This window comes from Psammomys obesus, unplaced genomic scaffold (genome assembly GCF_907164565.1).
Source record: "Psammomys obesus unplaced genomic scaffold, mPsaObe1.curated_primary_1811, whole genome shotgun sequence".
Classification (NCBI taxonomy): domain Eukaryota; kingdom Metazoa; phylum Chordata; class Mammalia; order Rodentia; family Muridae; genus Psammomys; species Psammomys obesus.
Genome location: NW_026590701.1, coordinates 6296222 through 6315720, shown reverse-complemented (window position 1 = coordinate 6315720; position 19499 = coordinate 6296222). Strand labels below are relative to the sequence as shown.

At 40.3% G+C, this 19499-nt stretch overlaps 1 protein-coding gene and 1 pseudogene across 1 annotated transcript in view; one reads left to right on the top strand and one right to left on the bottom strand.

Moving 5' to 3' along the window:
- The window catches only part of Pdss1 (decaprenyl diphosphate synthase subunit 1), a 43214-nt gene extending 30288 nt beyond the window's left edge, over positions 1-12926 (bottom strand). The window contains exons 1-4 of the mRNA XM_055608575.1: positions 12602-12926; positions 7484-7548; positions 7006-7126; positions 1871-2001 (exon numbers count right to left, since the gene is read on the bottom strand). Of these exons, the coding sequence (XP_055464550.1) occupies positions 1871-2001; positions 7006-7126; positions 7484-7548; positions 12602-12730 (446 nt within the window). The 5' untranslated portion in view covers positions 12731-12926. The remainder of the gene's footprint in view (positions 1-1870; positions 2002-7005; positions 7127-7483; positions 7549-12601) is intronic.
- Positions 2826-3767, top strand: LOC129677899 (Y-box-binding protein 1-like; annotated as a pseudogene).
- Positions 12927-19499: the final 6573 nt, after the last annotated feature.

Sequence of the window (19499 nt, the reverse complement as noted above, 5' to 3'; positions counted from 1 at the left end):
ATATCTCATTAAGTTTTAAGAGAATCAAAATTACAACTACAGGGAATAATGGCCTTTAAATTTTTTTATTTTTCAACATATTTATCTTCTTTATTTAATATGGGATGTGTGGGAGGTGTCACATGCCACAGTACTTACGTGGAGGTCAAAGGACAACCCAAGGGAATCAGCTTCCTCCATTTATCATGTGTGCCCTAGGAATTGAACCTAGGCCATTTGACAAGCACCTCCACTGACCAAGCCATCTCACTGGCCAGGAAATAATGATTTTAGATAGTAGAGAAAATGTTCCTTCCCATTCGATATTTTCTGTCTTATGTTTTTATTTAAAAGAATCTCATCAATGATTTCTCTAGAATATTCTTCACCTCAGAAGTAATTTTTAATTAAAAATTATTTATTATTTTTATTTTGTTTGTATAAGCATTTTTCCTGCATGTACATATCTGTGCCATGTGCTTGCAGTACCTGTACAAGTCAGAACAGGACATTATATCTCCTGGAACTGGTATTAACAGACAGCTGTGAGCCACCATGCAGGTGCTAGGAATCAAACTAGGATCCTCTGCAAAAGTGCTCAAAGGCATTTGGCAAAGATACTGTTGGTTCCTACCTCCTGAGCAAGCATCCATCAATAGAAGCCACAGGACACAGGAAGTATCAGAGCTGCTGACAACAGTGACTGGGCAGCAACAGTGCGGAGACTGGGAGAAATGTGTCAAGTTGGTCCCGAGGAAGCACTGCTGCTGCTCTGCTTACCACCAAGTGAAAGTGGCTTAGGTGTTGGTTAAAAGGTTTTACTACATGTGCAAAACATACAGATGACTCCAAAAAGTCTCAAGCTATGTGGAAGCCCACTTTACGCATGACATGTTGAGCTCTGACTGGCACCGCTATAAAACACTTTACACTGAGAAGTATCTGCTAAGAAGCAACATCTAAAGCATCATCATGATTTTATAGCATCATCATTACAATTACTGATGACAACTTTGAAGGAGTCATTAAAAGTATTGTCTATTAAGAAAAAGATACAGAAGTTGGACATCAGGGAAGTCTATCAAAATGTTGTGGTTTACTAGAACTTCTATCAGAAGATCACTTGACATCATTATAAAGCTATTTTGGTAACACAGTAGAACTTTTAAAATGACGGGAGCTACAGGTCAGTGGTAGAGTGCTTGCCTCACAAGCCTGATATCCTGTTCCTATGTTCAATACCCAGCATCACTGACTCCTCGCCTCACCAAACAGGTGGTAAGGAAAAAGCAGAGTGTGAGATATGCACTGGATGATCAAACACAGGAGAAGAGGAGATTAAAAAAAAAAAAAGAAAAGAAAAAAGTATGGCTGTGCAAAGCAACAGAAAACCTTTAAAACATTTTCTTTAATGCTAAAATATGTATGTTTTAAATTTTCTCTGTGCTCAAGATTTGCGGGTCATAAGTCATGCTTTCTTTAAACATTTTTCTTCTGCACAACGAAGGTCGTAAGGAAGCAGTCAGGCAAGGTGTGCACAAGTGCTGCCTACGATAACAGCACAGTGCAGCATCAGAACAAGCTCTGGCTGTCTGCCGACATGTGTAATGGTTATGTGAAGAGCGACACAGCTTGGGATTCTTTACTTTCTATTGAGAAAACAACGGGTTTTCCAATGTTTCTGATATATTTATTTGCAATTCAAGTTCTCTGCTGTGGACATCTGAAAGTCTGTAAAAGGATGCTTATTTAGTAAGTCAAAGTCAGAATCTACACAAGGTGAAGTGAATTCTTAGATGCTACTTCTTAAATGAACAATTCATTAACCACTTTATGAAGGACAACATTCCAAATAAAAAGAACAACAGAAGCATGAGATAAAGTAACTGACCGGGAGTTATTATGATGAATATTACATGCTCGGGCCATTAGCACCACAATAATCGGTCTAAAAGCTTTTCCTTTGCCATCGAAGTAGTATTCAGACATGTCCTTCAGTTCTCTGGTGGAGATGCGCAGCTCCTGAAATACAGTTTTTTTTTTGTTGTTAGCATTGTGAATGCGCAGCTCCTGAAATACAGTTTCTTTCTTGTTAGCATAGTATCACAGTCACAAAGACAGGAATTTTGTTTTCTTCAAAACTTCAGTTGTATTTTAGTGTACTCATTTTAACTGAAAAAGTCAACACACACACACAAAAATGTGTAGCTTCGCCCCAAGTAGTTTGGCATCAGTAGTAGGGCAGGTATTGCCACCTGTCCCACGGACAGCTAGTGACAACAGGACAGAGGGCTAGGAAGCAGCTTGGAAGGCAGAGGACAGACAATATGAAGCGTGGGAGCCTATGAAAATGATCACGAGTATCCTGGATGGGAAGTCAAAAGACAAGAGGACAGAAGCTAGGAAGAAGTACAGATCAGTATGTCTGTCTGGACAGTATTTCGCAGAAGACATTTCAAAGGCTCACAAAAGAAATGTAGGGAAAGCATAGTTTGCTTAACTGTGAGAAACTTACTATTGTGGGGGGAAGACAATTTATTATTATTATCTGAGTTACGCTCTTGCGGTGAAGCCCTAGATGGCCTGGATCCAAGATCTTCCTGCTTCTGCCTACCAAGTCCTGCGAAATAGGAATGTACCACCATGCCTGAGACAAACAATTTAAAAATATAGAACATTTTAAAAGCCCTGAGAAAATTAGAACAGAAGGAACATTCTTCAACATAATAATGTTTACAAAACAAACAAACACTGAGAGCTCTGAGAGCCCCACTGCTGGACTAGTCACCATGACACCCGGGGAGGAGCCACAGCCACTGCCGGCCCCAGTCACCACCACCCCAACCATGAGCAGCGAGGCTGAGACCCGGCCGCCGCCGCTGCCCCAGCCGGGAGCCCTCGGCGTAGCTGACACCAAGCCTGGCTCCACCGACAGCGGTGCAGGTAGTGGCGGCCCTGGCGGCCTCACATCGGCAGAGCCCTTCGGCGGAACAAGAATGTCATTGCAACGAAGGTTTTGGGAACAGTAAAATGGTTCAATGTAAGGAATACGGATACAATTTCAACAGGAAAGACACCAAGGAAAACGTATTTGTACACCAGACTGCCCTAAGAATAACCCCAAGAAGTACCTACGCAGCGTAGGAGATGGCGAGACTGTGCAGTGTCACGTTGTTGAAGGAGAAAAGGGTGCGGAGGCAGCAAATGTTGCAGGCCCTGGTGGAGTTCCAGTTCAAGGCAGTAAATACGCAGCAGACCGTAACCATTATAGACGCTATCCACGTCGTAGGGGTCCTCTACACAATTACCAGCAAAACTACCAACAGTGAGTGTGGGGAAAAGAACAAGGGATCGGGAAGCGCTCCTGAAGGCCGGCGCAGTATCCCAGACGAAGGTTCCCACCTTAGTATATGCTGAGACCCTATGGGCGTCGACCACACTATTCCAACCCTCCTGTGCAAGAAGTGATGGAGGGTGCTGACAACCAGGGTGCGGGAGAGCAAGGCAGACCAGTGAGACAACATGTGTCGGGGTTACAGACCATGATTCCATAGGGGCCCTCCTCGCCAAAGACAGCCTAGAGAGGATGGCAATGAAGAGGACAAGAAAAATCAAGATGAGACCCATGGACAGCAGCCACCTCAACGTTGGTATGGCTGCAACTTCAGTTACCGACGCAGACGCCCAGAGAACCCTAAACCACAAGATGGCAGAGACAAGAGCAGCGAATCGATCCACCAGCTGAGAATTCGTCTGCTCCCAAGGCTGAGCAGGGTGTAGTTGAGTAAATGCCGGCTTAGCATCTCTACCTTCATCCAACAAGAAATGAATATGAAATTCCAGCAATAAGAAATGAACAAAGATTGGAGCTGAAGACCTAAGTGCTTACGTTTTGTCTGTTGACCAGATGCACTGGAACTCGCTGTATTATCTATGCAGCATGGGGTTTTTATTTTTACCTAAAGATGTTTCTTTTTAGTAATGACAAATGTGTTTTTAAGGGGAAAAAAAAATAGCCTGGTTTTTCTGAATACACCTTTAATGGTTTTTAAATTGTTTCATATCTGGTCAAGTTGAGATTTTTAAGAACTTCATTTTTAATTTGTAATAAGTTTACAACTTGATTTTAAAAAAAAGTCAGCACCTGTTAATAAAGGTCTTAAATAATAAAAACAAACAAACCAAAAACAGTCACTAAAATTACTCCAAATGGGAAAAAACTCAAAAAAAATTCTTCTAAAGTCAAAAGAGACTGGATATTTATTCACTTTCCCCATCTTATTCAATATAATGCTTGAAGCCTTTGCTAGAGTAAGATGAGAAAGAAATAAAAAGGATACAAATAGAAAAGGAAAAAGCCGAATCATCCCTAAATATAGTTTATATGATCCTGTATATAAGACCCTCAAGACCCCATAAGAAAACTCAGAAATGATAAAACACTTTCAGCACACTATTAAACTTAACCAAGGAGGGGAAGGACTTCTACAGTGAAAGTTTTGTAGCAATAAAACAGACACTAGAAGATGGAAGGATCACTCATGAATAATGAAAATGGCTATATATGAAAAGCTATTTATAGATCCAATGCAATTGTGTTCAAAATTCTAATTCCATTCATTTTAAATATTACGTTTGTTTATGTATTTAAGGAGTATGGAGCATGCACACACTTGCCATGATGAATGTGAAGGCTAGAGTACAATCTGTAGGCGTTGGTTTTCTCCCTCCAACAAGTGGTTCCTGAGGGATCCAATCAGGTTGCCAAGCCTGGCTGCATGTGCCCTAAGCCACTGAATGATCTCACTGGTCCTCTAATGAGATTTTAAACATAAACAGAAAAACAACCCTAAAATTCATACAGAAGCACAAGAGACCCTAGACAGTCAAAGCAATCCCGAGTCAAGAACAATGACCTCAAATTATACAACAGAACCACAGTAACAAATCATGGTACTTGGCATAAAACTTAGATAAGTGGAAAAGAATAAAGAATCCGGAATTAAACCCACAATGCCAAAGATTCCTGATTTTTAACAAAAATGCCCAAAACACATATTGGAAAATAAAAATCCTCTTCAACAAATAGTGCTGGGACAAGGGACATACATATAAAGAAGGGTAAAACTAGATCCCTGATTTTTATCCCAAACAAAAATCAACCAATGGCTCAAATCCCTTAATATAAGACCTGAAAATACACAGAAAACATTTTAAGATATCAAGATATAGATACAGTCAATAACTCTCAATATGATACCAGTTGCAAGAAAATATCAAGAATTAACATATGAGATTGCATCAAGTTAAAAAGCTTCATACAATGGGAAATGAATGAAAGGACAGCCTATAGAATGGGAGAAAATTTCACTGGCTATATATCTGGCAGAGGATTAGTATTCAGCATATATAAAAAACTCAAAATATCAAATATCCAAACAATGCAAATGGACTACATACAATGAAAAATTGTTCAACATCCTTAGCCCCAAGGAAATGCAAACTAAGACTGCTTTGAGATTCCGCCTCACCTTTGTCAGAATAGCTAACAAATTACAAAATGCTGTGAGGATGTATGTTTGTATGTGCAATCCACATACTGTTGGTAGGACTGCAAAGTGGTCTAACTACTATGAAAGTACCCCCTACTTCACCAGATACAACTGGTGAAATAAACCAGACTCAGACAAACGATCATTTTTTCTGTCACTTGTAGATCCTAATTAAAAAAACAAAAACAAAACACATGAAAGTACTTAGGTCAGCAGGAAGAAGGAAGAGAAGGGGTTAGAAGTGAAATGAGTATGGCCAAGATATATGATGTATTTAGAAAGGAAAAAAAAAAAAAAAAAAAAAAAAAAAAAAACTATGGGAAATACTAAGAGTAGAAAGAGGTGGGAAGGGGGAAGAACAGATATGAACAATGCAGAATATATACATGTATGAAAATGTAATAATGCCATTATTTTACAAATAATATCCAATAAAACATAAGGATAAAAAATAGGGAAAAAGCTGTACATGGTAATGCATGTTTATAATTGTAATTCTAGCCCTTGGAAGGCTGCAGCAAGGTGGTATGAATTCAAGGACGCACTGGGCAACATAGCAAGACCGTGTTTCAAATTCAAAAACAAAATAAATAAAGATGGATTCAATGGGCAATATATTAGTAATTTCTCAAAAGTCCAGAAATGTGAATATTGCATGGAGGTAGGCTTGAGGAAATATTGGCTGGGTTTGCTTTGAGAACAGAGAAGTTCTCCATGGGTGTGTACTTATTATATCTACCGCTCAAGGTTTGGGGGATCAAACCCAGATCCTCATGTTTGCACAACAAACATGTCTGCAACCCTATCTGAAGTTTTTGTTTGCTTGTTTTTTACTGTACAGTTCACGTCAGTGTTAGCAACCGTGGACAAAGAGGCTACCGTCATGGTTTGTTTTGGCATACTACATTATGAGAGGCCTAGAGGAATAGGCTTGCCATAATCCAATCCTGGGCAGTGTTATATAATCCACATGACACTTTACATGAGTTGAAAGTAGAAAGTCATATTTGGAGCAGCTTAGCAATGGCATTGTTAAATATTGAAGACAATCAGAGGAGTCATTGGGTGATGATACATATAAAGAAGGAAGGTTAGATGCTCACTGAACAAGCATGTGCTTCCCAGACCTATTTTCTTCACCTTTCCAACTCTGCAGTAACATGTACTGCACAGTAACATGTACTGTATCCTCCATACTGCCCAGCACCAGGCTGCACAGTTGTTGCTGAGGTAACATATGAAGCTTGATACATGCAAAATGAAGGGCAATGTGATAGCTGTTTATTCATTTGTTTGTTATTTGAGATAGGGTTTCATATGGTGGCCTAGCTAGGAACTTACTAGCCTTGAACTGGTCCTCATATCTCAGCTTCCCACGCGCTGGGATTTTAAGAGGTGAGTCATCATGAAATGTCTGCACTGTTGGCTTATAATTCTAAAATGTTCCTAGGTTTCAGTACAATAAAACCCTTACCTTTCTAATGTCTTCATACAGACCTTTCAAGTCTCTCCAGCCAAGTTTAAAAGGATCGGTGTATTTCTCACCACTCTGTGTTTGACTACAACAGCACATTGTTGATGTCCTTTGATGAAACCTGGTGAGTGAAAAAGCACAGGACTCCATTTCTAAGAATTACACACACATGCAAATTTATATGGTAGAAACATGAAGCTGATTCGTTAGAAATCAAATATCAATCTGCAAAGGTCCTCATAATTTAGAAACACATATAGAATTCTGATCTTGCTAAATAATACATTAATAGGTCATTTTCATGAACAGGACCTTGAATACCAAATCAGAGAAAGACTACATTATGTTCATTGTATTCAAATTTTACTATATTCATATTTTTTGAAAAAAAGCAGACTATCATGACTTTTACTTAAACATATTAGTTAGCCTAGCAGAAGAAAAAATAGAAGTTCACTAGCAGTGATTATAAACTTACTGTGATATACTGTGTACACTTGGGAAGGCAGATGCTAAAGTCTTCACAAGACTAAAATAGGGCATCTGTAAAACAAAAGTATGAAGAAACCTGTAAGAATATCCCTGGAAAGCTTACTCATTACAACAAGTATTCCAATAACTCATAACAAATGTTATCTTCCAGTCAGCCACTTAAAAAGGTTGTAAATCTTAGAGAAAAAGAACAATTAGAAGTTGCCTTTCCCGAATGTGAAGGCGGTATGCATCATATCAGAACACAGGAATCAGACAAAAGCAGCAGCCAGTCCTAGTACAGCAGGCTTGTAATCCCAGCTACTCAGGAAGATTAGAGTATCTTTTAAATTCTCGAAACACACAAGATACCAAAAGCATTTGGGATGGTTAGGAAAAGATTCTACCATGAAGGAAAGAATTGACATTTATATAAATGATGCTTATGCTGTTATTGTTATTAAACATATTTGGAAATGGTGCTTATGAGTAAGTAATGTTTTATAAACAAATGGACTAGGAGTATAGCCCAGTGGTAGAATATGTGCTTGCCTGACACAAACTACCACCAACCTCAGGGGAATTTTGATAATATGATCAAAGACCCCAGAATCATCTGAGCATGGTAGGGTATACCTGTAATCCTAGCACATGGAACTCAGGGGAGCAGATGGACCACAAGTTCAAGGTCAGCCTAGAATTCATAAAGGGCTGAGAGAGAATATCAATGAATTACAATATCATTTTTTTTTAGTATACCACTTCTAAATAATTCAGAGGTATTAACAAATACTGATTCTAACAATTTATATTACTATTCTTTTAGAAATAAGATTTATTTTTATATGTATGGGTGTCTAGCCTGCGATATATATATACATATGTATTTATGTATATATATGCATATGTATATATACATATGCATATAATGAATTTATGACATGGACATAAAAACATCTGATGTTGGTATATCTCAAGAAGGGAATCTGGAATGCCAACAAATCCCTGTGGCCTTCTTCAATTTCTAGAGAATAGTTAGTATAAATGACGTTGCCATGCCTCAGATTCTTTCTGAAGATAAATAATGTTGTGCTCTATATAACCTTGAACACATTGGGTTGTGAGGTAGGCTTCCTTACTAAACTGTAAACTCCTGTTCTCTAGAGAGCTGTGATAATAAAACTAAACCTTGTTGTGCATATTACAGTCAAGTGCTTGACTGCCTTGAGTCCTTTGGTTTCCTGCTTCGGTTTTCTTGGCATTAATCAGGAAGCAACTTGGCCAACTTCTTCCAAAATGTCTATGCATCACATATGTGCAGTGCCAAGGAGACCAGAAGAGGGTGTTAGAACTCCTTGGAACTGGAGTTACAGGCCATGTGGATGCTGGGAATTAAACCCACGTACTTTGGAATAGTGGTCAGTGCTCTTAACCACTAAGCCATCTCTCTAGCCTCATATACTACTATTCTTAAGGACAGGATACAAGCATTTTAAAAATACTAATTTACTAATCTAATCGGGTAAGGACTTTATATACAGTATGTGAAGTAAGCTTCTTGACTAAAAGGAATGAGTTCGAAAATAAAATATATGCTTCCTAGTAAAAAGTCTTATGCTTTAAAACCATGATTTTTTTCCAGAGCCTCACAACTACTATTTATGTTTTTTTGAAACAAGATCTCACTATGTATTCCTGGCTGGCCTTGAACCTTGCTTTGCTGCCTTTGCCTCCTGAGAGCTGTGATTAAAGGCGTGTAGTACCATATCCACATCTGGCCACAACTACTTTCTTTAAATTGCATTAGTTAGTTTATTTAGTTTGTGTGTATATCTGTATGCACACACATCCATACCATGGCACATGTGTGTAGGCCAGAAGACAATTTGAAGGTTTTTCCCCTTCCACCACGTGGATCATGAGGATCAAACTCGTGTTGTCAGGCTTTAAAACTGGGTGCCTTTATCCAGAGTTACCTAACTAGTTCACTTATTTTTAAAGTTAGAAAACTTGGATTCCAGAAAAGTCAAGCCTGAAGAACTGACTTACAAACATGATTACAAATACAAACAAAAAACACTTTCAGCATTGTGTGCACTATCATCTCATTAAAAATCTCTATGTAAGCACACAAAATTAAAACACAGAGACAGAACAGGGCTTAGAAAAATGTGAGTCTGTGGTTACAGTCATTATTTTGAACCAAGTACGAGTGTGTATCTGTGAGGAGGGTCTTGCTTTAGTTACTTAGTTTTGATATTTATTTTCTGATTTTGCTCAACTGAACCATAAATTGCTTTACTATAGAACATATGAATCAGGGCTGTGCCTCCCACCAACATTTTAAGACAGTCTTATATCGGGCTTATAAGGTCCTTAGTTCAATTCGCAGCAACCCCATGGTGGCTCAGAACCATCTGTAGTGAGATCTGTTGTGCAGGTACACATGCAGGCAGAAAGCTGTACAAATAATAAATAAATCTTAAAAAAAAGAAAAAAATTAAAAAAAAAAGTCTTATTATACAGCCCAACCAGAACACTGCTCCTGATGCCTCACCTGCTCAAGTGTTGGGTTAGCACTGAAGGTACCACTCTGCCCATCAAGTGACATCTTAGAGGAAGAGTTACAACTATTCAGTCTAAGACCTAATGATGCTCCCTTAAATGATATGGAATATTAAAACTGCAGATTAATATAGGGTATCCTTTGCCAATAAGCAACTTAAAGACTGTTGATTGCATAGTTTTTAGAGGACAAAGTGGTAAAATATCAAAAATTTCTGGCTGGACTGCTTTGTGACCCCTTTCTATCCATAACTACTCATAAAAAGATCCTGAATCTTATGGAAGGTAGTTGGCTGAGACACCAACATATGGTATACATTCCTTTGTATTTCCTCTGCAGTTCTGAGCTCAACCCAGAAAGTTGCCAATGACAGACAAGTGTTCTCTACCACTGAACTATATCTCTCAGCCCCAAGGAAAAATTAAAGATAGTATCTACTCTTACATCCTCAGCTCCATAGCAAAGATTAAAGACAGTATCTATTCAAATCAAGCTGTATTCTTGGAGCTACCTTTGGGGCAGTGTTTTCCAAAGGAAGAGAATCATGGTATTAAAATGAAGCTGTGCAACCAGTTCGGTGGCTCACTGATGACGGCAGTGGAGTCAAATTTTCCATTGTGATTCTATTCCCTCTTTTTATATCATTTACTGAAAGTCAACTCTGCCCATTAAGATGTACTTCTTCTTTCTTAAAGGTTCCAGATAGCCCAGTTTGACACTGAACTCACCAAGTAGCCAAGGATTACTTTGAATTCCTGATCCTCCCACCTACTTACCTAGTGCTGTACAGACTTAGCTAAGAATTGACTTTCTTTTTTTTTCTTTTTTTTCAAGACAGGGTTTCTCTGTGCAGCCTTGGCTGTCCTGAAACTCACTCTGTAGACCAGACTGGCCTCAGACTCACAGATATCTGCTTGCCTCTGCCTCCCAAGTGCTGGGATCAAAAGCATGCACCACCATGCCCAGCTTAGAATTGATTTTTTAAAATAAGAGAAATTGCTCAATATGAATCAAAGACCAAGTTGGGTGTGGCCACACAGGTGTGAAAACACTGTGTTGCCCTAGGGATGGGGGTGGGAACTGAGGCAGGGCTATTCCCATGCATCTGAGGTCATGCTCAGCTAGATAGTAAATTCCAGGCCACCCTGGGCTACAGTGTGACACTATGTAGGGAGTCAAATATTTGCTCTTTGGCCTTAAGGCCTGTAGTCCTTGAGAGAACAGAAGTAATGAAAGCACTCATGCCTAAAGTAGACACGTGAATTCTAATATACTTGTAGTGGAAAATATTAACACATTAACGAGAAAAACATCATGCTGGCATCATCAGTTACTCTCTCTTGCTCAAGGAGACAGATATGGAAGCCAATGACACAGAAGTCTTCCAGAAAAGCACCCTTTCTTTCTTTCTTTCTTTCCCTTCTTCCTTCCTTCCTTTCTTTTTAGAAACAGCGAAGACAGAAAGTATCCCGTGCATCTTGTAGTGGATGCATCTCTTTCTCTAAAACATGTCTGCATGGAGATCAAAACCAAAACCAAAACCAAAACCAAAGGCCTCTGAAGTCTAGCTTACAATACTGAAATGGATCCTGCAAAGCCTATCTTCCGACATGACCTCTTTCTCTTATGTATTATTCTTCCTGTTTAGATCAGCTTGCATTTTTCCTCCAAATTCTTTTTTGGATAATTTGTTACATATTTCATATTGGTATAGTGTGATAAGTAAACTAACGTAGGAAGTGTATCAAATCTTACTAAAATCACCTGAATTTAAGGGGATTCTTTTTTTGAGACGAAAGGTGAACCTTCAAACAATTACTGTGCGGCTAGAAAACCCAAAGTGAAAAGCCTCTAACTTCAGAAGTCAGTCTGTGGATGCTGCCAGGTAATGCCAACGGCACGCACTGACCCCACTCACACAGAAAGCAGAGAGCCATTTACAGGGCTAGTCTGACCGCGAGAAAATGAAATTGGAGCCAAACGAAGTAGGATAGAGTTTCAAGGAATCACGTTTACTAAGTTAACTGATTTTACTTCAGTGAAATCATGGGTCTCTCACGACACCCTCCGGCTGGTCTCCTTTTAGTGTCCTTCCAGCGCCTTTCAGGTGTGCATTTCCTCGAAAGCACCTGCAGCACTGAAGTCGGTTCCACCCCTGGCTACCGCCACGGCGTCGCCACACACCCTTTCCGAATTCTGAGGCTAACGGGATCGGAAATCCGAAATTGCTAGGAAAGTGAGAGCAGAGGTTCGTTCGGCTCCGGTGTATCTGCGGAAGGAACTGCGTCGTCCCGACACATCCTAGCAGTCCCAGGCTCTCTCTGCATAACAGGGCTGTGCGCCGCCGCTTCCCCTAGTCAGCCCCTATGTCCCCCGGGCGCCCGGGCAGCAGCTCCGCACTTGGGGCCCCGAGACTATTCCCTTTCCCCGGCGTCCCACCCAGGGGACCCTGCAAGCCAGGCCCCGGCGCACGTGCGTGTCCTCCCATTCATTCGGTCGCCGGCTGTCATTGGCACGGTGACCTCTACAGCGCAGGCAGCGCGCGCGTCGCGGCCTCACCTGCGCGCGGGTGTCCGAGGCGGCGCGCATCCCGAGCGGCTCCGCGCAGCTAGGGTGTCCCGGCCGCGGGCTCCCGGCCACCGGCCTCCAGGAGCAGCCGCGCCGCCAGCACCACCAGCGCAGAGCCATGGTGCGAGTCTGAAAGTCGCGGCGGGCGGTGACTCCGCCTCTGCCCTAGGCCCGGACCCGGAGCCGGAAGCTGAGCACCGGAAGCGTGTGGCCGCACCCTGTTCCAACCGGGTCCCGGAGCGCCGTCGCTCGCCCCGTCAAACCCTCCTCTGACCCGCTTGCTCTGACCGGTAGCCGCGTCCGCTTTTAACCAGGCATGTGCATCCGAACTGTTGTCCTACGCGGGACAAAGCGTGCAGAAGTCGGGTTCCGCTGCCCGCTAACCCCGGGGCTATGGTTTCCTCAGTGCTGTTTGCCAAGCTCCGGGTTGAGGACTTTTGCACTTCCTCCTGGAAGTGCCAACTTTCCGTAATTAGTCTATGCTGAGGGTTATTGTGAAGTAGGCCAAGTTGGCCTCAACTCTCGGCTTTTGAAAGCATTAGAGTTTAGATTTAGAGTTTGATAGTTTTATTCACGTTTAGGTATACGAGACCCACTCTTGGGTGTAATGAATTACACGAAATTAATTTTTTGTAGACGTTCCCTTCCTGTATACCAGATTGACTTCGTGTAGACCACGTTAGGTTCAAATTCACCGTCTTTCTGCCTCAGCTGAGCCATGTCCAACGCAATTTGCTAATGCATACAATACAGACCACGGACAAGAAAACGTTTTTGTTGTTTGTTTTAACTGACTCTTGTTGGATTTATTCTGGTGCTGAAACAGCCTTTTTATAACACTTAAATGGAATAATTAAACATACTCATAACCACCTTCAATAATCTTAGGTGGAGGCAATGAGAGCGATGAGAGCCCCGGGGAGGCTAACCTGTCTCCCAACGTCGACTCTAAGGGAAGAAATAAAACAGTCGCAATTTTCTGAATCATATTTTATCTTGTTTTTTGCCAAACTTAAAGAAGTTTAACCCTAAAGTTGAGTACATTATTTTTATATTTGGTTTTATGTAGTAAATGGAAGTCATACTTGTATAAAACTAGCAAAGAAGTTGGTTTGACTCAACACCTCAAAATGATGAATGAGTGAATGAAATAATCCAATAGGGAGATTTTGCATAGATAACCGTAGCAGTAAACATTTTCATTGTTCTTTTGGCAATGCTATGACCAGTGGTATATTGTTATTAGCCAACTTTTTTTTTTTTTTCAGGTAGTGTAACAGGAATAAAGTCACAGGGTTAAGGATTGCAATTCAGAATTCTAACAGACATTTTTCATGTAGAAATTATTTAGCCAGATTAGAACAAAAGCCCTGCTCTTAAAAAGAAGTAGTCAGTTGTGAGATAAGTAAAAGGGCACTTTCCTAGTGTGGGCAAGGCCCAGAGCCTCAGCACTGACAAAAACAAACACAAAATATTCAAAGCTGTAGTATGCAAGATGCATGATCAACTAGGAAATATAGATGGAGTCATTTAAGGCTGCCAACATTGTTGTGTAGCTAAACTCTGACTACTAGTAATCTACCAATAACACACACGATTCATACATGATTCTTTTGACTCAACTAGGTCAGCCAGGAGAGGTCATCAGATCCTGGAGCAGGTGTTCGGGGGCTGTTGAACATGGGTGCTGTGAACTGAATTGGGGTCTAAACATATGAATCCAATATGAAATATGAAACTGTCCAGCTTTAGGGCTGACAGTTTAATGCAAGTGTGGTATGGAACAAGAAAAGTATAAGCCACAAATTTGCAGCTGGTTTATTTTTTTCTAAGAGTCAACATTTGGGGGACACAGTAAGTTTCTTCAGTCTCCTTGATGCTTGCATTAACTCCTTATGTTTGTAAGAGTATGAAGCCTGGTGTACAATCTAGAAAAAACTTTGATCTTTGTCACTGCACTTGTACAAATGAAACAACCAGTGCTGACAGGTAAAAATGGGTGCAGTATGTAATGAAAAGTATTTTCAAAACTGTCATTTTAGTTTAGTGGGCAATGTAGCAGTTAGTAAGCAGGTAAGGTACAGTGTAGAAGAAGCAAGGCCTCAGCAAGTTCAAGATGTGGTAGAAAAAAGAGAGAACTTCCAAACAGTCTCACTGTTGTATTTCCTGTGACTCCTCTGTAAGGCCCTGCTTGTTTGGGGGACTGTGTTGATAATGTTGTCTGGGGACTGCTGGTCCTCAGTAGAGTTTAACAGGGTTGGTGTAAGGATTAAGCAAGGAAGTGTATGGGAAACGCTTTTGTCAGCTGTTGTAATAACTATTACACCAGGCTCTAGACTGTTGATTAACTAATTCCTTGTTTCTTCAAAGAAACAAAGTGATCCAAGCCACAAGAATTGGAAAGAGCAGGCATGGTGCCACACATGCCTGATTTCCAAAAGCTGATTGAATCTATTTTATTGTTACAGTCCTAAATAATAATAAATGTATAGTAAATACTATAATATGTTCTCAATTTTGACTACATGGCTTCATCTTTAAAAAGTAGCTGACATAAAACTTTCCTTTTTCTGTATTAGTTTGGAATTTGAGCAGATGAGCTTGGGGACGGAAGAGACTAGCTTCTTGGAAAGTATGTGAACAGTAGCCTCACGTTTTCTCATACAATAACCTTTCTTTTTATACATCAGCTTGAACCTTCTAATAGGTAAGTATTTTTTGAGGATAGGGTGAAAGCAAGAGCTTGGTCAAAAGACCCATGGTATAACATGGCAATACTTTATATTCTAAATAATAATTAATGTAGTTTTAGCTAAAAATAAAATCATACACATTTCTGTATTACACTTATGTGTTTTATCATGTGCACATGTATGGACAGTAGCAGCCAGAGGACAGCTGGGAGAGCTGTTCTCTTTTTCTGACATGGGGATTGAACTCATGTTGTTGGTTTGGGAGCATCTGACCCCTCTTTTTGGCCCACAGATGGAAATCTTTAAAATTCTATTTCCTGTAGAAATGGTGATGGTAGAGCAACGCTCCATTCCTCAGTGAGAGAATATCTGTGTGGTGAGGCTGTTATTCACTACCTTGGAATTCCGACAAGCAGGGCTTCAAGGTAATCTTTCTGATTTCAGGGATGAATCACGCAGAAATGCATCAGTAAATTGAGAGGTAAATCTCTGATGAGATGTTAGGTATGTAGATTTTTATGTAGAAGTAGTTTAATGATGAATATAATACACACGCTAGGGAAGCATTTCTTTCCAGTTCTGTGGAAAGGTCTTGATCTTCAGAATTATTTCTCTTCCATTTAAAAAGAGAATAACAAAAAGGAGAATAACTCACTTTGCTGTAATTCTCTCATAAATTCTATTTCTTTCAGTTTCCTTAATGGGACATGAAGAATGTCCATCATAATAGTATGCCTGAGTATTGTTTTAGGTTGAATAATTTTACTTTTCTTTTTCATTTTTTCTTACATATACTTATTGATGCTCCTTTAATCATGTTCTGAAGTCAGCAGAGGGCATTAGCTCTCCTGGTGCTGCAGTTACCAGTGGCTGTAAGCCGTCTGACGTCGGTGCTGAGAACTGCACCTGGGTTCTCTGGACTGGCAGGCAGCAAGGTCTTAAGCAATCTCTCCAACTGCTTCACTCACCTTTGAAAAATACCCATATTCTTAAAAATAACACTATTCAGTATTAGAGGATTTAAAAGTTGATAGTGCTGAAATTTTGACAAATTTCTAATTTAAAAAATTATCATTTTTTTTTTTTCAGCTGTGGTCTCTGATGTGGCACAGTCTCCTGCCTCAAAACCTCATGGTTTTGTCCAGGGTAAGTTATCTGTTGATATATCCACTCTTCTGATGAGAAGGAAATGTTAATTTGTTTAAACAAAATACTTAACTTTTTGTGTGTCTAAAGTAATGCTTCCTAGGTATGGTGGCACAAACCTATTTTATTAGCACTGCAGAGGCCGAGGCACAAAGGTTATGAGGTCAAAGCTAGCCTGGGTTCCGCAGTTGAGACCTTGTCTCGAAAAAGCCCAAATAATGACAGAAAATTCTGCTGCTGTTATTCTTAATATTCTTAAATTTAATTTTTTTTCAAGACAGGGTTTCTCTGTGTAGCCTTGGCTGTCCTAGATGTGCTCTGGAGACCAGGCTGGCTTTGAACTCACAGCGATCCACCTGTCTTTGCCTCCTTGAGTGCTGGGATCAAAGGTGTGTGCCACTATGCCTGGCTAAATTTAATATTCTTAAAATTCTTTTAAAGTCATTTGTTCTGTTACATGGAGAAGTACATATTATGTTTAGAACTTTCTATAGCTATTCAGAGATTTTAAATTATAAAAGCACAATGTGATAAATAATTATGAGCAGAGAAGTACGTTCATCTCCCATTTTGCAAGGTTTTCCCTCTTAATGCCCTTGTAGCACAATTCTTTCAGGCATTTCCTGTGACATACAGATATGCCAGGTACTATCCATAAGAACCCTCAAAACACAACTGAGAGAAGGGCAAGGCCCCCACAGTGCTGGTATTTCACAGCTAGTGGCCATCATGGGACCACAGATGCCTACTTTACCTTTGGTTCTCATTACAGCTTTTGACAGTTAATTTATCTTTTACTAGTCTTGTTCTAAGCAACATGTGATTTACTTTTACCTTTTCATTCTTTGAAATTTTTATATGTGTATACAATATGTCACAGACAGATCCTTCCTCCAACAGCTCTGCCTTCCATCTCCCACCCCCCAACATGTACCTGTCTCTCAAGATAATGTCTTCTGTTTTTGTTTTAAAATAATCCTCTGAATCCAGCTATCTGTATGCACACAGGTGTCATGTCATGCACCTGGGTGGCCTACTAGTGGTTACCCACCCTTAAGAGACAATGACTGTCTCCTTAACAACCACCAGCTTCCATCATCTTCTTGCCTAGGGGTGGCACATCAGGAGCCTCCCTTCCTGGTGGGGAATTTTAAAATAGAATACCTTCTATGTGCTCTTTGATAATTTCATACATGCAAACAGCACATCTTATATATACTCCCAGCTCTTCCCCTCCCCTAAGCTTCCCAATATGCCCCCTTCCAGACTTGTTCTGTCCTTTTTTTTTTTTCTTTCTCTGTTAAGAGCCCTTTGAAGCTGGGCGTGGTGACCCACACCTGTAATCCTAGCACTTGGGGAGGCAGAGGCAGTCGGACCTCTGTGAGCTTGAGGCCAGCCTGGTCTACAAAGTGAGTCCAGGACAGCCCCGGCTTCACAGAGAAAAACTTAAAAAAAAAAATAATAAACAAACTAAAAAAAAGTCATTGAATGTCATTAGTGCTGCCTTTTGGAATGTCAATGATCTTGACTTGATATCATGCTGATAACCATAACTGGTAGTGAGTTCATGGGTACATTGGCCATGTATGTCCCCAAGACATGTACTCCCTCACATCCTCCAGCTCTTACAGTCTTTCCAAAATACTTGACAAAGTCAACCTAAGGGAAGAATTCATTTTGGCTAATGGTTTCCAGGGTGTCAGCTATCATGGCAGAGATGACATGGCAGAACAGAGTAGTCAGGGTAGCCAGGAAGCAGGAGGAGGGATTCAGAAAGATGCCAGGGAAAAGACACTCCCATGAGTCTGCCTGTTATAACCTACTTTCCACAAATTTTCTCAAATTTCCAGAACCTACCAAAATAGCCTCACAAGCTGGGGACCAAGTATTTAGAATATGAACTTATGGGGACATATTCAGACCATGACAGACATTATACCCACTTCTTAGTAACTGATGAACTCAAAGAGGATATATATTAGGTTTAGAAGATTTGACAAACTTGTTCTAAAGAACAAATATGTAATGATATAAACCCAAGCTACATGTAAACTGCATATAAAAATATAAGCCATAAAATTTCTCAATATATTTCAGTGGCTCAGTTATTAAACTTGATAATTTTAATATCATAGCATCCATAATTCCTCCAATGAAATAAAATACATGAAACATTTAGTGGGGCTTAAATGTGTATTTCTTCTTTTGAATACATACTATAAAGATCTGATTTTAGGGGCTGGTGTAGGCTTTGATTTTTCTAAAAATCTACTTTTTGTGTGTTTCCTAAAGACTCTACCTCCCTTCCAACCCCCCAGCCCTAGGTAGAAGGGAATGGTTAATAGGAAGACAGGATGTAGACCTAATTAGATGTAGTTCCTTGGAGGGATTCCACTCTTCATTGTTAAGATAGTCAGTAGTGCAGTAGTCTAGTAAAACAGCAGCTGCAGCAGCAGCAAGTGAAGCAGCAGAACAAATCAGCAAACCAGCAATCCAGCAATCCAGCAATCCAGCAAACGCAGCAGCAAGGACCACCAGCAGCAGCATTCTCTCTAGGAGCATCTCAAAGCTAAGTGGTCTCCTCTCTGGGCTCCTATTTATGCCTTCTCAGAGTCTGCACCAGGATGTTTTTCAGCTGGCCCACTGCATGAGGCAGTTTCCAGCTGAAAGGATCACACACGCTATCAGAAGCCTGTTGTCAGCTATAAATAAAGCATTCCCAAATCCCACACTTGGATTATACAAAAACATATCTACATAACATAACCAAAACTTCCACTATAGGCTGGAAAGATGAGATGGCTCAGTGGTTAAGAGCAACTACTGTCCTTGCAGAGAAATTTGTTTCCCAGCACTCACACTGGTTGGCTTATGGTTGTCATGATTGCCTGTAATTCCTGTTCCTGGTTCTTAATCCAACACCCTCTTCTTACTTCTATGGGTACACACACACACACACACACACAGAGAGAGAGAGAGAGAGAGAGAGAGAGAGAGAGAATGCTGGTATAATGTTCTTATGGAATGTATACAATTTACCCTTGTTCATT